Genomic DNA, 19,444 nt, shown 5'->3' with positions numbered 1-19,444 from the left:
AAGTAAAAAGAATGTTTTTACAGCCAGTGTTGTCCATCTTTACCAGGGGTGCCAAACTTTATGGAGGGCACTGTATTTTAGTATACTGTATATTTTTGTATTTTAATAATGTATTACAAAACACAATTGAGTGGTATGTGGCCTTGATATCTCTTCAAAGACTGTGGTGTTCAGGAAACTGTGGTGTTCAGGAAACTGTGGTCAGCTTAGCCACATTCTTGCACACATTCACACATATATATGGATGGTTTAGTGCAGAGCATCCTGATAACTTCAAGACATCACCAAGAAGTCAGAATTTGTGTTCCAGCATGGTAATATATCTTTATTCATCTCAGACTTTATTCAAAGTCACGTCTTGTTAATATTTGGAAATAGAATTATACATTTCTATTGCACAATGTTGCCTCAGGTTAACAAACCTAATTTCCTTCCTTAACTACATTACATCTTAGCAGCAGTCAAAAGGATAAAAATAAAGGGTTCTGAATAATGATTAAACTTGATCTCCTGTTGGGCATTTTTAAGCTTCCATTTGACTTGGTACAGCTTGTGAAAATATATATATATATATATATATATATATATATATATATATATATATTATGGCAAGCCAAACAGGAAATATTTAATGAACTTTGATATATATACAATGAACATTGATATATATGGAATGAACTTTGATATATATGGAATGAACATTGATATATATGGAATGAACATTGATATATATGGAATGAACTTTGATATATATACAATGAACTTTGATATATATACAATGAACTTTGATATATATGGAATGAACTCTGATATATATACAATGAACATTGATATATATGGAATGAACTTTGATATATATGGAATGAACTTTGATTTATATTGAATTAAAGTCGCTGTTGAAGGGTTGAGGATGGCCAAGAAAAACTGTACATCAATAAATGTTCATTCAATATATATCAACATTCATTCCATATATATCTCAGTAGAACAAAGATTGACATATATGGAACGAACATTGATATATATTGAATGAACTTTGATATATATAGAATGAACATTGATATATATGGAATGAACTTTGATATATATTGAATGAAAATGTATATATATTGAACCTTGATGTACATGGATCGAACATTGAGATGAACAAAATAAATAATATAATTCATAAAATGTTTTGTTTAGACAGAGAGGGACTTTTGGGGTTGTGTGTGTTGTAGCCTTGCACAAACAGACTGTTTACATTGTTATTCAATGTTGCTATGTTGTTGTTCTTCAGTTACAGTGTGTGTATGTGTTTACTCTGTTATTTTGTGTCCAGCTCAGAGTTAGGGAGAGTGTGTTTGTGTTTGGTGACCCTCAGAAGAAAGAGTAGGGCTAGGAGTGACCTACCTCAATTTTCAGTTGCTTTTCAAGTGGCACTGTTTTCCTTTGCTCTCAACAAAAGAGCATTTTTCAAACAGAAGTTATGGCCTCATCTGACTCTTCTTCTGCACCATGTCAAATTATGTATATATTGAAACTCCACCCATCTGTGTCTTCACATCATATATCAGCCACTCTCAGGTCACTCTGTCCACAGGATCAATGTGTATAGATACTGGTCACTTTATCAGAATTCCCTTCCTTTAAGCTCCACCTGGAGTTTGTTAATGCCCATTTATTGATGTACAGTTTTTCTTGGCCATCCTCAACCCTTCAACAGCGACTTTCATTCAAGATATATCAATGTTCATTCCATATATATCAAAGTTCATTGTATATATATCAAAGTTCATTGTATATATATCAAAGTTCATTCCATATATATCAATGTTCATTGTATATATATATATCAAAGTTCATTGTATATATATCAACGTTCATTCCATATATATCAAAGTTCATTGTATATATATCAATGTTCATTAAATATTTCCTGTTTGGCTTGCCATTATATATATATATATATATATATATATATATATATATATATATATATATATATGTGTATATATATATATATATATATATATTACTTTACATCCATCCAAAAATATTATTTACATCTGTTGGAGTGTGAAGTTCATGTTATTGCATTCAGTATATAAATTATTTTTATGATACGAGAAATTAGTTAAATATACTTGTTGCCTAGAAGCAACATTGTGCAACAGTGGAATGGATAAAGCCAGAGAAGTGTCACTTATGTAGCCAGAACTCACATTGCTTACTTTTTTCATTTCAAAGGGATTGCTTTCTTTAGAATTCATTATTTTTTTCATTTGTTTATTCAGAAAATCTAAATTACTTAATATTTAACTTTCAATATTAGTGGCTAGAAGTCCATTCCAGTTAATTGTGTCGTGTAACAGTTAGCATACTGTGTTTTGTCAGTGTCATCAACATTCTGATTGCTTGAAGACATGGTGTTGACTATGGTTTTTAATTATTAACATGGAAGATATCAAAATATTACTTCACAATAATGCATTACGGTAACACACTTTCACTAACGTGAGAAAGGATTAGCCTCTTTATTATGTTAAATATTTTTAGCTTTAAAAGATCTACAGATTGTATCTTTACAATACCGAGTACCGAGTGTCATTATGAAGACAGGATTTTTCTGTAGGTCAAATAAATAAGGCTACATGATTATTACATAAGCTTTTCTTGACAACTCACATAAACCTACATAAACATTTGTAAAGGCTTATTACAATTAGGTTGTAATGGGGAGGTTCACCACTGTTCCAAGTTTTCTCCATTTTTGGATAATGGCTCTCACTGTGGTTCTCTGGACTCCCAGAGCCTCAGCAATGACTCTGTAACCCTCCTTCTGTATTTGAATCTCTGTAGAATGTGGCATCATGTGCTTCTAGCTGCTTCACATTGTCAGACAGGTTCTATTTAAGTGATGTTTAGATTCAACAGGTCTGGCAGTGATCATGCCTGGGTGTGGCAGTGAAACTGAATATAACAGTCAATTGAATTTGGTTAACTGGTTGATTTAGTAGCTAAGGGGGCATTTACTTTTTCACACGGGGCCGGGTAGGGCTGAACAGCATTTTTCCTTTAGTAAATGGAATCATGCAGGGATTTTGCCCAATATTAAGCGTAGCTTGATGATCTGAAACATTCAAGTGTGACAAAAAATGCAAAGTAAAGAAATTAGGAAGGGGCAAATACTTTTTCACAGCATGGTATTACTCTACTTAGATTTGGCCATTTCGCAAAAAGAGAGGTCAGTGACTGTTTCTGTGAGGCACAATATTTTAGCCACCTATAATCTATCATTGTTTCATAAAACAGTGCAATTTGACGGCGATAATATTATCGATTTTTAAAGTCTTGCTTAAGTTATTTTTCCCTTTTCTTTATTTAATTATACATCTTTAATTAAAGGCAAGTAATCCGAAAGTAATGTCAAATAATCAGACTGTAATGTTACTTTAATAAAGTAATCCTTTGGATGAGGTTACAATTACATTTTTAACATGTAATCAATAATCTATAATAGAACGCATTTTTAAGTAACCCTCCTAAACCTGCCTGTCCTGTGCATAAACTGTTTGGTCAGTTTCTTTAAAGGCAGAGTCTGAAAAACACATTCTTGGCAGAATGTTTATTTTAATCGACTGTGAAGGTCAAACTCAAGAAAGGAATAACGTTCCATCCTAACATATCTGACTTCATCTTTGTATTCAAAGGACAGTATTTAAGGTCATATAATTTTGCGTTATCTTCAGACAGGCCGATACCCAGGTACTCAATAGACTCTGCATCCCATTTTAATTTGTATTTTCCTCTAATATGATTGGGTGGGTCATAAGTAAGTGTGATTACCTAGGTTTTCTGTACATTAAGTTATATATAGTTTATATAGGAGCATCCTACACATTTCTAGAAGGCTTATCAGATTTGGGAGTGTCTGTGTAGGCTGTGTTAGGTGTATCAAAACAGGTCCAGTTTATGTTCCCCTAATAACATATCCAGCCCTTTAATATGAGCGTTTTGGCAAATCCATTGGCTCAAGGGTTCTATAAATAAGGAGAAGAGGAGTGGTGAGGCACAGCAACCTTGTCTCTTTGCTTGTTCTGGGTTAAATGAACTTGATCAATCACCACTAATTTTTATCCTTGCAGATGGTGTATCATATAGTTTCAATGAAAGTCAAATTTTGATAACACGTTGTACAGGAAAGACCATCTGACTGAGTCAAATGCCTTTTCAGCACCTCAGCTTATAATGTTAGCCTGTTTCCTGTCAAATGTCAAATAATAAGCAATGTTCTCCTGATGTTTTCTTGTGTTTGTCTTTGTCGGTTTTATGGTACCAGTGTATTTAACAGCATAGCAACCACCCAGCAACACCTCAGCAATAACCTGGGACATCATAGCAACCACCTAGCAACACCTTACCAACCACCTTGGATACCATAGCAACCACCTAGCAACATCTAAGGAACACTTTATCAACCATCGACAATCTTCCACCATTTTAACGTTTTAACATAATTAGTCGGATTTTTCAAGCCAACTTAAAGTTCGTTCACAAAATTTTCTCTTAGCTTTTATTAAATCACGGCTCCCAAGTGGCGCAACCGTCTAAGCGTTGTCCCTCATCGGGAGATCGCAAGTTCGATCTCTGGTGATGCTACAGCCGTCCGTTGCCAGGAGTCCGAGAGAGCACAATTGGCCTCGCTCTCTCTGGGTGGGTGGGATGGCCCCTCCTTCTCCCCCCATCACTCAATGCGATGCTAGTCAGGCGTTAGCTGACGTTACAGATCTGGCGGTTGGCGCTTTCCTCCGAGCGCGTTCGGCTGTCCAGTGACGTTGCGTGAGCGGCAGTTCGAAAAGGTGTAGTGGCAGGTTTCGCAGGTCTCGGAGGAAGCCTGTGTTAGCCTTCACCCTCCTAGCAATGATAGCATCGTGTAATTGGGGGAGTCCTAACTAGCGGGTGGAATTGGAAATGACTAAATTGGGGAGAAGATTTGGTAAAAATCCCAAAAAAATAATAAAAAAAAAAAAATTTAAAAATTAAATCAGGAAACTTTATGGTCACTGTTATAGATTTAACGCCTTAAAACCTAAAGCTTTTTAAACACTAAGGCTTCAGTAAATACAGGGACTTCAATGCAAACTAGTTCTCAGATTATAGAAGTGTGTAATAACACCCTGGCCTTTTAAGTGGTCAAAAGCATTCAGCAGTGTTGGACCCAACTGTTCCTGCATTGATTTATAGCGATTGGAAGTGAAGCCATCTGTGCCTGGGGATTTATTTGCTTATAGTCTCCCAATTTCTCAGTATAATTCTTTTTGCTTTATTTCAGCTTTTTTTTTATTTTGTTCATTATTTGTTCAAAGTAAGTAGATTCAATTCAAGATTCAATTTAGATTTAAGAGGCTAAAAATGACTCAATCCAAAGCTCGTCATAACCACAAGCACTGATTGCCACATGTTGCCCACAGGTAGCAAGACTAGCCTGATGCACTAGGTAGCTAGAGCTACAAAACATCTCTGTGGGAACAAAACCCTTGTATCTCAATTTTTACGTTGGCTTGACAAATGATACCACAAGGGACTCCCTCACACTGACCCTAACAGATATTACATACAGACCCATATGCATACTAGCACATTGTTAGTGTACTGTAGTGGCGCTGTGATTGGGCCCAGCAGGCCTAGGCCCACTCACTTTTATCATTGGCCCACCCAAAATGACTTACATTTACTTTCAATATTAAAGTCTTATGAATAAATAACCAAAAGAAGGGAAAACATGAAAATGCACATGCTAAATACACAAAATTCCATTTCGGACATCGACCAATCAAAATCCCAGTTTAACCAATAACTGTAGCTGTACAGGCAGAAAACCTGACCCTCCAACCCTGAATCAAGAGTTTGTGGAGTCCTGCGTTAGCAGGGACACTGTGTGGTGATAAAGATGGGGAGGACTGCTAACTGGGTTTGAGGATTAGAAGCATATAAACACAGCTGGTTTTAAACACAAAAGAAGTCAAGCAGGCAAAATATAAGTACTGTATAAATAAATGTGCATCATAAATCTTGTTGCTTTGTCTCCTTTTCTTGATGCTCCTTAGCTTCCTGCTATGTGAAACCTATAAAGCAGCACAGATTTAGCACAGTTTAATTGTTTTACAGTATATTATTTATATATTATGAATCATATATGTTACATATATGCTACATTTCCAAAAATGTAAATAAAAATTTAAAATAAAAATAGGATGCAATGATATGCAAATCTTGTAAACCAAATTTTAAAGTACGAAGACAACATATCAAATGTTTAAACTGAGAAATTTTAATGTTTTTTTGAAAAATATGCCCATGCCTTAGTCCATTCTAAATGAGCTCAGGCCCAGAGAAGGTGGTAGCATTCCTGGATCGTGTTTACATTTGGTTTCTTCTTTGTGTTGTATAGTTTTAATTTGCATTTGTGGATGCAGTGATGAACTGTTTTCATAGACAGTGGTTTTCAGAAGTGTTTCTGAGCCCATGCAGTGATTTCCACTACAGAATCATGTCTGTTTTTAATGCAGTGCTGTCTGAGGACCCAAAGATCACGGCCAGCAAATCCTGGTTTTTGTCCCTTACATACAGAGATTTCTCCAGATTCTCTGAACCCTTTAATGTTATTATGTACAGTAGATGATGAAAAGCAAAAGTTCTTTGTTATTGTATGTTGAGAAACATTATTCTTTTTTGGGAATGTGTTGCTGGTATCAAATTCAAAATGGGCAAATATTTTTCAAAAAACAATAAACTTTCTCAGTTTTAACATTTGATATGTTGTGTTTGTACTGTTTTCAATGGTTTAAATGATTTATACATCATTGCATTTTGTTTTTATTTACATTTTGCACAGCATCCCAACTTTTTTTGGAAATGAGGTTGTATAAAAATGGTGCGGTGGGTAGTATTGACTGATTATGTGTGTGTGTGTGTGTAAGTCATGCAAAAAGCATGCCAGTCATCAGAAAGAAGAAAATTTAAATTAAACCAAAGAAACAGGTTGAATCAAGCAAAATTATCTGCTAATATGGTGAGAAACATTTACTTCAAATAATAATAAAGATCTTGAGCTGTAAACAATCTTTTGATCTTTAAATTAGTCAATATGTCGCTGGTTGGTGTTGTTGCTGGAATTACGTAACACTAATTTGATGTCATAATAATAATCTCATGTTAGCATCTTGTTTTAAGCATTTTGGTACAAAATATTGTGAAATCTCTGCGCTCAACATTAGAGAAACTTAGAAAACAAATCAACACTGTAAATAAGACACATTCCTGAAAATACTTCTGAAAACGAGGCACAAACCTTCAAGATAATAAGCAATGTTTTGCAATGCCTTTTAAAATTATATTGCTGAATTTCTATATTCTTACAAGAGGTAAAGTTGTCTGACATTTCTTAATTCATTTCATTGCTAATTACACAAGTCTGCATAATTAGCTACTGTGTCTAAATAAGATAACTGTACACAAAGTTTCTAAAAGCTAGTTAATTAATCTTGTACATTAAAATTTGGTCTAGTTTGTTAAACTGTCAATAGAAAACTAAAACCGTTAATTTTTAAGATTTTCTGGCTTGGTATGATTTCATATTTTTGACAAAAAACTGGTATAAAAATGAATAACTGCCAACTGCTTGTTTGGAATAAAAATCCATAGATTCCGATCTTGGCCAATTTCAACTGTGCATTCCTACTTCTTGCAAATTACATACTGAGTAGTTTAATGCACTGTTTAATTATGCAATCATAACAGACTTCCAGAGTAACGTCTGAATGAGGAGAGTTTCCTTACCCTGCCTTACAGTTTTCATAGGTTTATAGGTTTGCTAGAAATGTAGAAATACTACATGGGAAAAAAGTAATTAATATAATGACAATAATAGACTGAAAGATTAAACTTTTTCTCCTCAACACATGAAGGTCATTCATGGTGTCCATTCCATTCTACTCACATGACACATGGCTTGTTGGAATGTACAATTAGGTAATAAACTGGCGATTTGACACCATGTGATGTTAAATGGCTCTGGTTGAGGCATTTTGGTTATTTGACTATGAAACTGTCACTGATATAAAAAACCTGCAGTGTATGATTATCTTTAAGAGTTTGTTGGGGTGAAGCTGCATTTCTGTGTCCCTCTGTTATTTGGATGCTACTCTGTGAGAATCTACTTGCACCTCAAATAAAACGTGTGTATTTATATATTTATGATTTATTAAACAAAATGAATTGTGTACTGTGTAGTTATGTGATTAGTTTATCTTTCTTCATTTTCTTTACATATTCCGTTGTTAAAACTCAGTAAACCAAATGTGAGTATATGTGATGTAATTTCCAATTAAGCCTAATTATTCAAGCCAACACTATCAGAGTGACTGTACAGTGCCAACTGTGAAGCATGATGGAGGTAGTGTGCTATGACAATGATCCCAAAAACACTCTAGAAAGAAGAAAAGGGTGAAAAACATCACCTGGGCAAGTTATTCACTGGGCCTGAACAGAACACCACCGGGGAATAACAAAAAAGAGCACAGCAAAGACGTGATGAAAAGAATCTTCTGTAAAGAATGGCAGAATATCTCACTGCAAATATGGGCTACAAACGATGGTCCCTCAAGGGTTCTTTAGTAAAGAAAATGGTTCTATATAGAACCATAAACTCTCGTGAACGCTTTACACAATTACAGGCTACTTTCCATCATAAAAGGATTCTTCAGATTGATAAAGAATGTTTTGTACATGGATCTATAAAGAACCTTTTTGAAAAGGGTTCTATATAGCACCCAAAAGGGTTCTGCTGTTGTTATGATACAAGTTCTTAACAATAGAACTATCAGGCTATCAGAGCTCGGCCTTCGACAGTTCTCATCTCGATTTCTCATCTCAGTCAAAACATGAGGAAAAATAATCAGGCATCATCACTTTTCTATATCCTGCATTAAAGACAGCTGTGTGACACAAATACCATTCAGCCAAGTTGTCTAGTTACCTTTATTAAACCAGGATAGTAGGTATTAAAAAATCTCTGTTACATGTGAAACCTCACCAAGAAAGCAGCATCCAAGACAAGGCAGAGTTTAAAAACAAACAAAACTGAAAGTCAAATTTTGACAACAAACATGATACAAATCACTGATGAGTATCTGAAAATCTTGTAGTGAAACAAGCTGCCCAAGTTCTGACTGACGTCACAGCACATCCGTCACTGACATCATTTAGCTTAGAAACTGATTTTGAATGTGTGATGTACTCAGTTCTCTGTATGTTCTCTGTATGAATCATTTACTAAAAATTTCAACTCTGAATGTTACTGGAGTAGCCTGTTAGCCTGTTAGCTGACTATCAGGCTGGTTGTTAAACAGAATAACGTTCTTATGATTAGTTTTACTTTTACTTTGAATACTGAGAGTCTGGATGTGTGAATATTCAAATAATCTCTAGTCACCTTCTGTACCTGTGTTCTCTTTGGGCTCGTAAGCTATTTCAGCCTTGCACCATACTTTAAGACTTTATGCACAATTATTATGTTTTGTACAGTGAAAAAGAGGGAACTTGTGAATACAGAAGACTCATTTTAGTTACATTTTGTGGAACATTTTTGGAAGGTCATTAAAATGTATGCGTTAGTTAAACACAGTCTATTTTTTTTACAGAAAAATCTGAAGAACATGCAGCTGTTTATGATCTTTTATTCAGCTTATATGTAGAGATTTTAGTAAGCATTTATTTTGGTTGGCAGAAGATCAGCAGCATTTTTCTGAAGATATTTCAGTCATTTTCAAAGTCAAAAAAACAAAATGTAATGTCAATATAAATTATAATTATTGGTGACTAAAATAATCAGCTCCCACTTAGTTTTCAGGTGAAAACAATGCCTTCTGAAACTCTTGGGACCATCTAAGCATGATGTACTAATATGAAGCCTTAAGAGCCAGTACAGGCCTTTTGGTACACAGACACAGATAATTAAGTCATACTGCTTCATAAAACAGAGCAGTTTTCTTGTTTGCCTTGTTATTATGTTAAATCCTGTTGCTGAAATTATATTTCTTTTGTGTTTATTTTAGTTATATGACTTTTAAAAAAGGGAAGAAATCCAAAAGTAACAGAAAGTAATGAGATCAGATCAGTTCCCTCGTGGACGTTTGATTTCAGTGATGAAATACTGCAGTGGAAATAAACAAAAGGTTAAAGACAAAACGCAGAGTAGTTTATTAGTGTGGAGAGGCCTATATAGCTTATACAGCTCTTAGTGGAAATGAAAGTGGCCCAAACAAAGAACATTCTCCCCCTATTACTGTAGTGTCTGCAGTATGGCAGACATTTAAAGAATGACAGCGAGAAAAATGTCACCTTTCAGAATGACCCCATGACCGTGTGTTGTTCTTACAGGAAACATTCCAGGTAGGAGGCCTGATAAGTTGTTAAACTGACACTATTGCTATCAGATTTTTGTATTAGTCTTCATATTGTTATTCTTACTATTTTTCTGCCAGATTTTTTTCTGTTCCAACTCAATGTTGAGTGTAGCCAGGAACTGATCCGACGGACAGTTTTTGTACAATAATCTATAGGAAACGAATGGCAGAACCATGTGGGCAAAAGTTTGTACCATTATATCATGATAATAGAAGTACATTAGCAAGATCCTAGCATCCATGTGGGGTAGCATAGCAAGGGCCGAGCAACATCCTAGCAACTGCCTTTGACACTATGGCATCCATCTAGCAACACCCACCTTGCAATGCCCCAGCAGTCACATGCCATACCACAGCACCCACCTGGAACACCCTTGCATCCACCACAGACACATCAACTGTAGAAAGTGCTTGACTTCAAGCCAGACTGAAATGACAGTGACAAATTTGTGGGAAAAAAAAAACAAAAAACAAAACGTAATGCAAGTAAAAAAAAAACATTATGAGGTAACCGTTCTCATTAAGGTCATACAACCCCAAATTGGATATGTATCCCCTCGTTACCACGTTAGAGTCCAGAGACTCCACCAGAGTCAATTAGAGTTGGAAAAACATGGAGAAGTGCTAACAACTCTACAGGAAAGAACAACAACCTTAGAGATCCATAAAAATGGAAGACTGAACAGCGATTATGTATATATTTTTAAATAAACCTGTAACAAAATACTTTTTCGGCTGAAGTGAACAGTAAAATTCATTCACATCAATCAGAGTGATTGTCTTTGAGTGCACAGTGTGTCCTTATCTGACACATACAGGGAAAATGTCTCCAGAACAGTGTGTACAATGGCAAGTTCTGTTGCACTACCTGCAGTCCATGGTGGTGAGCAGGAAATGAGAGAAGCACTCTTAGTCACAAGTACAAGTCATAACTCATAGTCTACCAACAGAGTCTTACAGTTTGTGGTGAGTTCTGAGGTATGTTTAGGATCATTGTCCTTTCATGAGTGTACAACTGTGTCAGTATCTATATGAGGGGCCCAATGACCAGTTGCCCCTCAGCAACACCCCTCCCTTGCCCCAAACACACACAGTAAAACACTGCCCTTTCTTCAAGCTCTTTATGGTGGTCTCTATGCAGGCCAGATCTGGTGGGCTGACAGCTTTGAACTACTTTGGTTTTCACCTTTGCTCGACGCCTGACCATAGGGGACTTTTCTGCAGCTGTTCTCAGTCTGTGGTGAAGGTGATGTTCCATTAGATGACCTTCAGGCTGCCCTCATGCAGAAAATGAATGACAAGGGAATATCATTTTAATACCTTGAGTTTAGCAGCTGCTTTAAAATTGATAAAGCAAAGCGTCCTATTATCAATCAGCAGTTTAAAGCACTCCAGAACTCATGCACTCACTCATAAGACTGTAACATGATTTGCTGATGCATACGAATATTATTTGTTGCAGGCAGCTTTGCAAATAAAATCTAATCAATTATGCATCATCCGGTATTAATTATGTACAATAAAGTATATAATTGAGTACAAAATTAAGGCTAAGTCTAAGAAATTAATTTAGTAAAAACAAAATAAGCTAATTTAATGAACATTAAAGCAATCAATTTTAGGTCATGGTCCAAAGATCTCGGGTTGGCTGCAGATGAATTTAATTTGTTGCTAAAGTCAAGTCAGGTTCGAGCAGTCTTTATGGTCTTTCTATAAAGACTTGTATACATTGGAACATAATGTTGTTCTTCAGGCCCCCATGGTGCCTATCAAGAGTTCAAACTCATGGTATCCTGGTCCTGGAGAGCTACCACCCTGCAGAGTTCCACCACTAAATCTAGCACAACTGATCCAGATCATGAAGGCCTTCAGGGGGCATCTGAATATTATAAACAGGTGTGCTGCATCTAAACTTTCAGTCATTTTCTACTGACTTACAGTTGACTTATAAGTCTTAGAGTTCATGGTGAATTTTGAGGTATGTTTAGAATCATTATCCTGTCATTGGTGTACATCTGTGTCAGTACCTATAAGAATGGCCCAATGACTAGTGCAATTACCACCCAACTACCCAACACACACACACACACACGGGTAGATCTGGTGGGCTGACAGCTTTGAACTACCTTGGTTTTCACTTTTGCTTGTTGTCTGACCATATGAGACATGCCATTCTGCAGCTGTTCTCAGTCTGTGGTGAATTAAATGTACTTGTATTCAGACTTTTTTAGATTGTTACAACTATGCCTTATTCTGTTGTTGTCACGTTTCCAGTCTCGCCCCTTTCAGCTGAATTATTGGGAGATATTGGAAACAAAGTTTATAATTTCATCTGTAGCAGAGTTTTGTAGGTTGCATGTATTTAAATATCCATGTATCAAATCATCAGTAAATCTGAGTGCTCTTCAGACGGTGCCTTAAAAAGCTTTACTTATCTTTCTGTCCATCATTATCCATCCATTACAATTCTGATCTTTATCGTGAAACTGATTAGAGTTTCTTTCACTTATGACCCACATCTAGTGGTTTAACTAAGCCTCCATGATCTAACCACAAGGTTCTCGGTTCTTCTCAGCACATGACGCCTTTTCACAGGTTCTCTTTTACACAGACCAGTTATTGGCACCTCTTTGTTGAATATTTTGTGCAGCCTCCCTTTGCAAATGTAACTGTTCTGAGACTTCTCCTATAATGCTTAATGAGACTGGTCAAAAGCTCTGAGACCATTCCTCCACAAAGAACTTCTCCAAATCTTCAGATTCCAAGATCTACGCTGTGCACTGTCCACTTCAGCACATCCCACAGGTTTTCTATGGGCTTTAGGTCAGTGGACTGGGGTGGCCATGGCAAAACCTTGATTCTGTGGTCAGCGAACCATTTTGTGTTGAACAGCGTGTTTTGGGTCATTATCTTGCTGGAAGATCCAACCACAGCCCAGTTTAAGCTTCCTGACTAAAGCAATCAGGTTTGGTTCTTGATTGAGTCTGTGATATCATGCATCCAAACAAGTTGTCCAGGGCCTTTGGAAGAAGTTGGTTTATCTGCATTTTCAACTGTTTAACTATCTTCTTGAACCCATTTTTTACATTTTGTATATTTTCTTGAAACATTTTGAGGCATATAATTGCTGTATTCTTTGGTCTTTCTCATATCGATAGATGACTGAGGGACTTTGGCCTGTGTGTCACCTTATATTTACACCCCAATGAATCAGAAATCTGCTCTGCGATGGACTGGCGACCTGTCCAGGGTGTATCCTGCCTTCCGCCCAATGACAGCTGGGATAGGCTCCAGCGACCCAGAAGGATAAGCGGTTTAGATGATGTGTGTGTGTGTGTGTGTGTGTGTGTGTGAATCAGAAATTGATGGCTGACCATTTAAGTGCTCTTAGTGACTCAGGTGAACCTTAAAACATAAAATATGAATGGGAATATACTTCAGTTACGTTTTACTCAGAAGAATTTCTAGGGTGCCAACAACTGTGGCACAAATAGATTTGAGAAAAATATTCATTTAATAATAAGACTTAGTTTTTTTTTCTTTTAATTAATGTACTTCAAATACAATTCAGATTTGAAAGATCAAAAGGACAAGCAATAAAGAATATTTTTACAGCCCATGTTGCCCATGTTTACCAGGGGTGCCAAAATTTATGGAGGGCACTGTATTTAAGTATACTTTATATTTTTGTGTTTTAATCATGTATTACAAAACACAATTGAGTGGTATTTGGCCTTGATATCTCTTCAAAAACTGTGGTCTTCAGGAAACTGTGGCGTTCAGGAAACTGTGGTCAGCTGAGCCACATTCTTGCACACATTCACACATATATATATATGGGTGGCTCAGTGCAGAGCATCCTGATAACTTCAAGACATCAGCAAGAAGTCAGAATTTGTGTTCCAGCATGGTAATGTATCTTTATTCATCTCAGACTATATTTACACTTTGTCTTTTTTAAATATTTGGAAATAGTAATTTACCTTTCTATTGCTTAATGTTGCCTCAGGGTAACAAACCTAATTTCCTCCCTTAACAACTACAATACATCTACCTAACAGCAATCAAATGCTTGAAAATGAGGAGTCTGAATAAACTAATTTAATGATTGGACTCGGTCGCACTATATATGGGCATTTTAAAACATCTATCTGGCTTGGTGCAACTTGTGAATAACACGTTTCTGTACCAAATAGAAACAAATACTATTTTTCATTATTTCTCATCTATTCAAAAATATTATTTAAATCTGTCGGTGTGTGTGAAGTTCATCTTTGCAGCATTCAGTATCATATAATTGATTTTTATGTTATGAGAAATTGGTTAAATACATTTGTTGCCTATAAGCAACACTGTGCAACAGTTGAATGGTTACAGCCAGTAGCATGTGAAGTGTCACTTATGTAGCCAGACCTCTGCACATTTCTTAGTTGTTCATTTCACAAGGATTTATTTCTTTAGATTTTTTTGTGCTTTTGTTTATTTAGGAAGTCTAAATCATTTACTATTTAACTTGTGATGTTAGTGGCTAGAGATACATTTCCAAATATCTACATTTTCTTGCATAAAGTGAACCTGATTATTAAAATCAAAAACAATTTTTTTAAATATTGTGTGCTGGTGTCCTTTTAAGTATGTTGCCTTGAGGCAACATTGTGCGACCATGGAAAAAAAAGTGTCATAAGGAAGACAGGATGTTCTGTAACTTTTTTCTGTAAGTCAAATAAATAAGGCTACATGACAATAACATAAGCTTTTCCTGATGACTCACATAAACCTACATAAACATTTTTAAAGGCTTTTTACAATAAGTGGCAACTGTCATAAAGGCTAGACAAGTGAGCCCGCAAAATCAAACAAAGGTGTTAACACTAAGCTGAAAATCTGAAAACCTCTCTAGGTTCCACTGTGAAGGTTCTGATAATGCTGCGCTTTATTGCAGAGAAATGCATTTGTTCTCAGGCCCTTTCGTGAAGTGACTACGATATTTATGCTTAAAATCTTTATGAAGCCCTATAGCAATGCCATGACACTGTAATGACAAATTTATGTATATATTATCTGTCCCTGTGAGTTTCATTTTGCTGCTTATAAAGAATAAATCCTAATGAAATGGCAAACTGCAGTAATGATTTATGTTTATTTGCCTCGAGTAAAATGAGCAGATTGTCTTTTCTTGCTGAACGTTCTGGTGCTCAAAACACAGTTTCATTTTCTGTTGTCTTCGGGATGGTTAAAAATTTTGTCAGGCTCAAAATGTCTTGTATAATATTTTAAGAATTTCAAGAAAGTCTTATTAAACTGTCATGTAGCCTTATTTACATGTAGCCACTGGATTAGGATTAGAACTACAGTAACATTTTACAGACTAATCCTGTTTTCCAGATGCAGGGTTGGGCAAAATACTTTGAGGGAGTGGTGACAGCTGAATACTGAATACACTGACCTAAATGTATTCAATAATGTATTCTTTGGATTTTATTTTAAATGAACACTGTTCCTTGCTGTTCCTAGTAATTTGTTTTCTTGTAACGTAAATATTCTGTCTCTTGAAACACGTTTAATTAAAATTTGCATATCATTTAAATGCATTTCCGAAAATTCTTAATTTTTTACTTTTCTTTCTCATTGCCTGCTTCAGTCCATTGCTGTTCTCACACACTCTTTAGCAGAGCTCAGTAACACTGAGATTAATAACTGATCATCACATTGATTTATCAGTCTACTCAGGCTTTAGCAGAGCTCAGTAACACTGAGATTAATAACTGATCACATTGATTTATCAGCCTACTCAGGCTTTAGCAGAGCTCAGTAACGCTGAGATTAATAACTGATCACATTGATTTATCAGTCTACTCAGGCTTTAGCAGAGCTCAGTAACGCTGAGATTAATAACCGATCACATTGATTTATCAGTCTACTCAGGCTTCAGCAGAGCTCAGTAACGCTGAGATTAATAACTGATCATCACATTGATTTATCAGTCTACTCAGGCTTCAGCAGAGCTCAGTAACGCTGAGATTAATAACTGATCATCACATTGATTTATCAGCCTACTCAGGCTTTAGCAGAGCTCAGTAACGCTGAGATTAATAACTGATCATCACATTGATTTATCAGCCTACTCAGGCTTTAGCAGAGCTCAGTAACGCTGAGATTAATAACTGATCATCACATTGATTTATGAAATATTACATAAAATATTTTAAAAATTTAGTGTGAATGTATGAATACCGTCTTTACAAAATTTTACTTGGATTGAATACATATACTTAATTTCTGGTTTCTGTATATGTATTCCCAATAACTGTATTCCGTTACATCCCAACCCTGTCCATATGACACTCATATGTTGCCTTGAGGCAACACTGTCACGCAATGTTGGCTCAAGGAAACATACCCCAACTGACCCACAAATTGTTTATGAAATTAATTATCAGGCCCACTTTATGCAAGACAAGTAAAAAATTACGACAACTACTTCAGACTAGAATATACTGCTGCCAATAACAACAACCTCTGAGAAATCTGCAACTCTTTGTCTTTCCATCTCCAAAAGTCTCCAAAATGGACAGTGCTCACTGTTCTCATCTTCCACCTGTGTACGGCCAAATTACAGCTTGGACCCAAACCTGGACCTGCGCCTGCACCAGACCCAGACTCCGAGCTAATCACCTACGATCCCAACTCCGCACCCTGTAAGCCTTCATCTAACGGTTACAAGAACGAGATATTCAATAAGCAACATTTGGCCACGCTTAGGAAATATGGAACTGACCTTAAACTGTGGACTACATACATTAAACACATTAAAGACCCTGCAATCTGCTATAAAACATATCGCATAAAGAGCTTTCTGGATGAAAGTGTGGCAAAACAAGTGGAAAAGGTTTGTTCACCATCTGGAGGCAAACTCTTTGAAAGAGGAAAGAACCTGTGCATCAGCAACAAGGCTTTCAATTTCATTGAGGTGCGCTGGAACGAAAACTGTGAAGCCTGGAAAGTTAGCAATGTGACCCAGCACATCATTCTTGCTTGTGATGAGATTAAAAAAAATGAGATTAATAAATGCCTCCCTGTTCATTTTGAAAAGAACCCTCAGAACCTTCTGCCCAATAAGAATTCCCCAAACTGCGGCAGCTGAGGAGGAGGGCTCAGTCGAGGTTGAGTGAGATGAGTAGCTCTGTGCTTATCAGTAATCGTCCACATGTATTTTCTTTTTCCAAAAATGTTTTGAAATTTTTGACATTTTCATTTCAACATACAATTAAATGTCTGAATATGTGCTCAAATGAAGGGCGATATAAACCAATGTACTGTATGAATAAATCTGCATCACAAATTCTGCTGCCTCATCTCCTTTTGTACTGTTGATGACCTGTGAAGTGAATATATTGTTTAATATTTACATACATATTATAAACCATAAATGGGGAACATCTTACTTGAACCCTACAAAGCATTGACATTACCATGTAATAAACATGTCATGGCAGATGTCATATGCTGTTATGCCTGTGAGACATTGTTTTGTGATAAAGTTTTGGCTCAAAATATATTTTAATCCATTTTTTTATCCATTCATTGTGGAGGGATATATGCAGGCTGTTGTGAGGCAATATAGTCCCCAAATCAAACTTTTTTTCAGATTTATGCCTATTTCACCGTCATGAAGACTACATAAAAAATCTCAGACGACAGAGGTTCACTGGTGGTTTTATATAGTAAATAAAATGTCTATATTTGTGTTGTAGTCATGGCAACCCCTGGTTCCTATCACCACCACTGTAAAGACATCTGAGTCTGTAACCTTCTCTACAGTGAACCACTTCACATCAAACCACTTAGAATGACTGAATTATTCAGGAATTTAAAAAAGGTGGAATTCCCCATTTAGGTCACCTCAGTGTATCTGCAGCACCATTTAAGGTGAAATGGAAAATTCAAATGAGAAGCTGGTGAATAAGAAGCTACTTTAGCTTTATATCTGTGTATGAGTTTGTTATTTAGGAGCTCTGGCAGTTTTGGTGCCACTTTTGTTTTTATTGTTTTTATAAAATCTCACACTGGAATGTTCTGAACTCTGGAGATGTGCAGGTTATACATTCACATCATTCAGAGTGATTGTCTTTGAGCACAGTGTGTCCTTATCCAACACATACAGGGAAAATGTCTCCAGAACAGTGTGTACAATGGCAAGTTCTGCTGTTGCACTACCTGCAGTCCATGGTGGTGAGCAGGAAATGAGAGAAGCACTCTTAGTCATAAGCCACAAGTAGTCATAACTCATAGTCTACCAACAGAGTCTTATAGTTCATGGTAAGTTCTGAGGTATGTTTAGGATCGTTGTCCCCCCCCCACACACACACTGCCCAGTCTTCAAGCTCTTTATGGTGGTCTCTATGGTTTTACCATGTAATCTAGCTCTGCTGGGCTGACAGCTTTGAACTACCTAGGTTTTCACTTTTGCTCGACGCCTGACCAAATGAGACATGCTTTTCTGCAGCTGTTCTCAGTCTGCGGTGAAGGTGATGTTCCATTAGATGACCTTCAGACTGCCCTTATGCACAAAAGGAATGAAAAATGAAAATCATTTAGATACACTGAGTTTCACAGCTGCTTCAAAACTGACAATGCAAAGCATCCTATTATCGATCAGCAGTTTAAAGAACTACAGAACTCATGCACGCACTCATAAGACTGTAACATGATTTGCTGATGAATACCAAAGTTATTTGTTGCAGACAGCTTTGTAAATAAAATATAAACAATTATGCATTATGTAACATTAATTATGTGCACTGAATTATGTAACGGAGTGCAAAATTACGGCTAGGTCTAAAAAAATAAGGCAGTCGATTTTAGTTTATAGTCTAAAGATCTCGGGTTGGCTGCAGATGAATTTAATTTGTTGCTAAAGTCAAGTCAGGTTCGAGCAGTCTTTATGGTCTTTCTATAAAGACTTCTATGCACTGGAACAAAATGTTGTTCTTCAG

General features: G+C 36.2%; 1 protein-coding gene across 1 annotated transcript; it reads left to right on the top strand.

Annotated features, from left to right (window-relative positions):
* The first annotated feature begins 266 nt into the window (after positions 1 to 266).
* On the top strand, positions 267 to 17,743 carry LOC118814391. Its single transcript, XM_036579981.1, has 4 exons — positions 267 to 314; positions 13,607 to 13,772; positions 14,215 to 14,358; positions 17,008 to 17,743. The coding sequence occupies exons 2-4, from the start codon at positions 13,677 to 13,679 to the stop codon at positions 17,590 to 17,592; spliced, it is 825 nt and encodes a 274-aa protein (XP_036435874.1). The 5' UTR covers positions 267 to 314; positions 13,607 to 13,676; the 3' UTR covers positions 17,593 to 17,743.
* The last annotated feature ends 1,701 nt before the right edge of the window (positions 17,744 to 19,444 follow it).

The sequence above is a fragment of the Colossoma macropomum genome, unplaced genomic scaffold, assembly GCF_904425465.1.
Source record: "Colossoma macropomum unplaced genomic scaffold, Colossoma_macropomum, whole genome shotgun sequence".
In the NCBI taxonomy this organism is placed as follows: Eukaryota; Metazoa; Chordata; class Actinopteri; order Characiformes; family Serrasalmidae; genus Colossoma; species Colossoma macropomum.
The sequence above is the reverse complement of the archived record's forward strand: the minus strand, read 5'-3'. Positions and strand labels throughout refer to the sequence as shown.

What these genes read in the sequence shown, in the direction of transcription:
- LOC118814391 (XM_036579981.1), top strand. Translation starts at nt 13,677, where the DNA reads ATGGACTGGCGACCTGTCCAGGGTGTATCCTGCCTTCCGCCCAATGAC. An exon ending in GGATAAGCGGTTTAGATGAT is followed by an intron (nt 13,773 to 14,214) that starts GTGTGTGTGTGT and finishes TGTGGTCTTCAG; the next exon opens with GAAACTGTGGCGTTCAGGAA. An exon ending in AGAATTTGTGTTCCAGCATG is followed by an intron (nt 14,359 to 17,007) that starts GTAATGTATCTT and finishes CATCTCCAAAAG; the next exon opens with TCTCCAAAATGGACAGTGCT.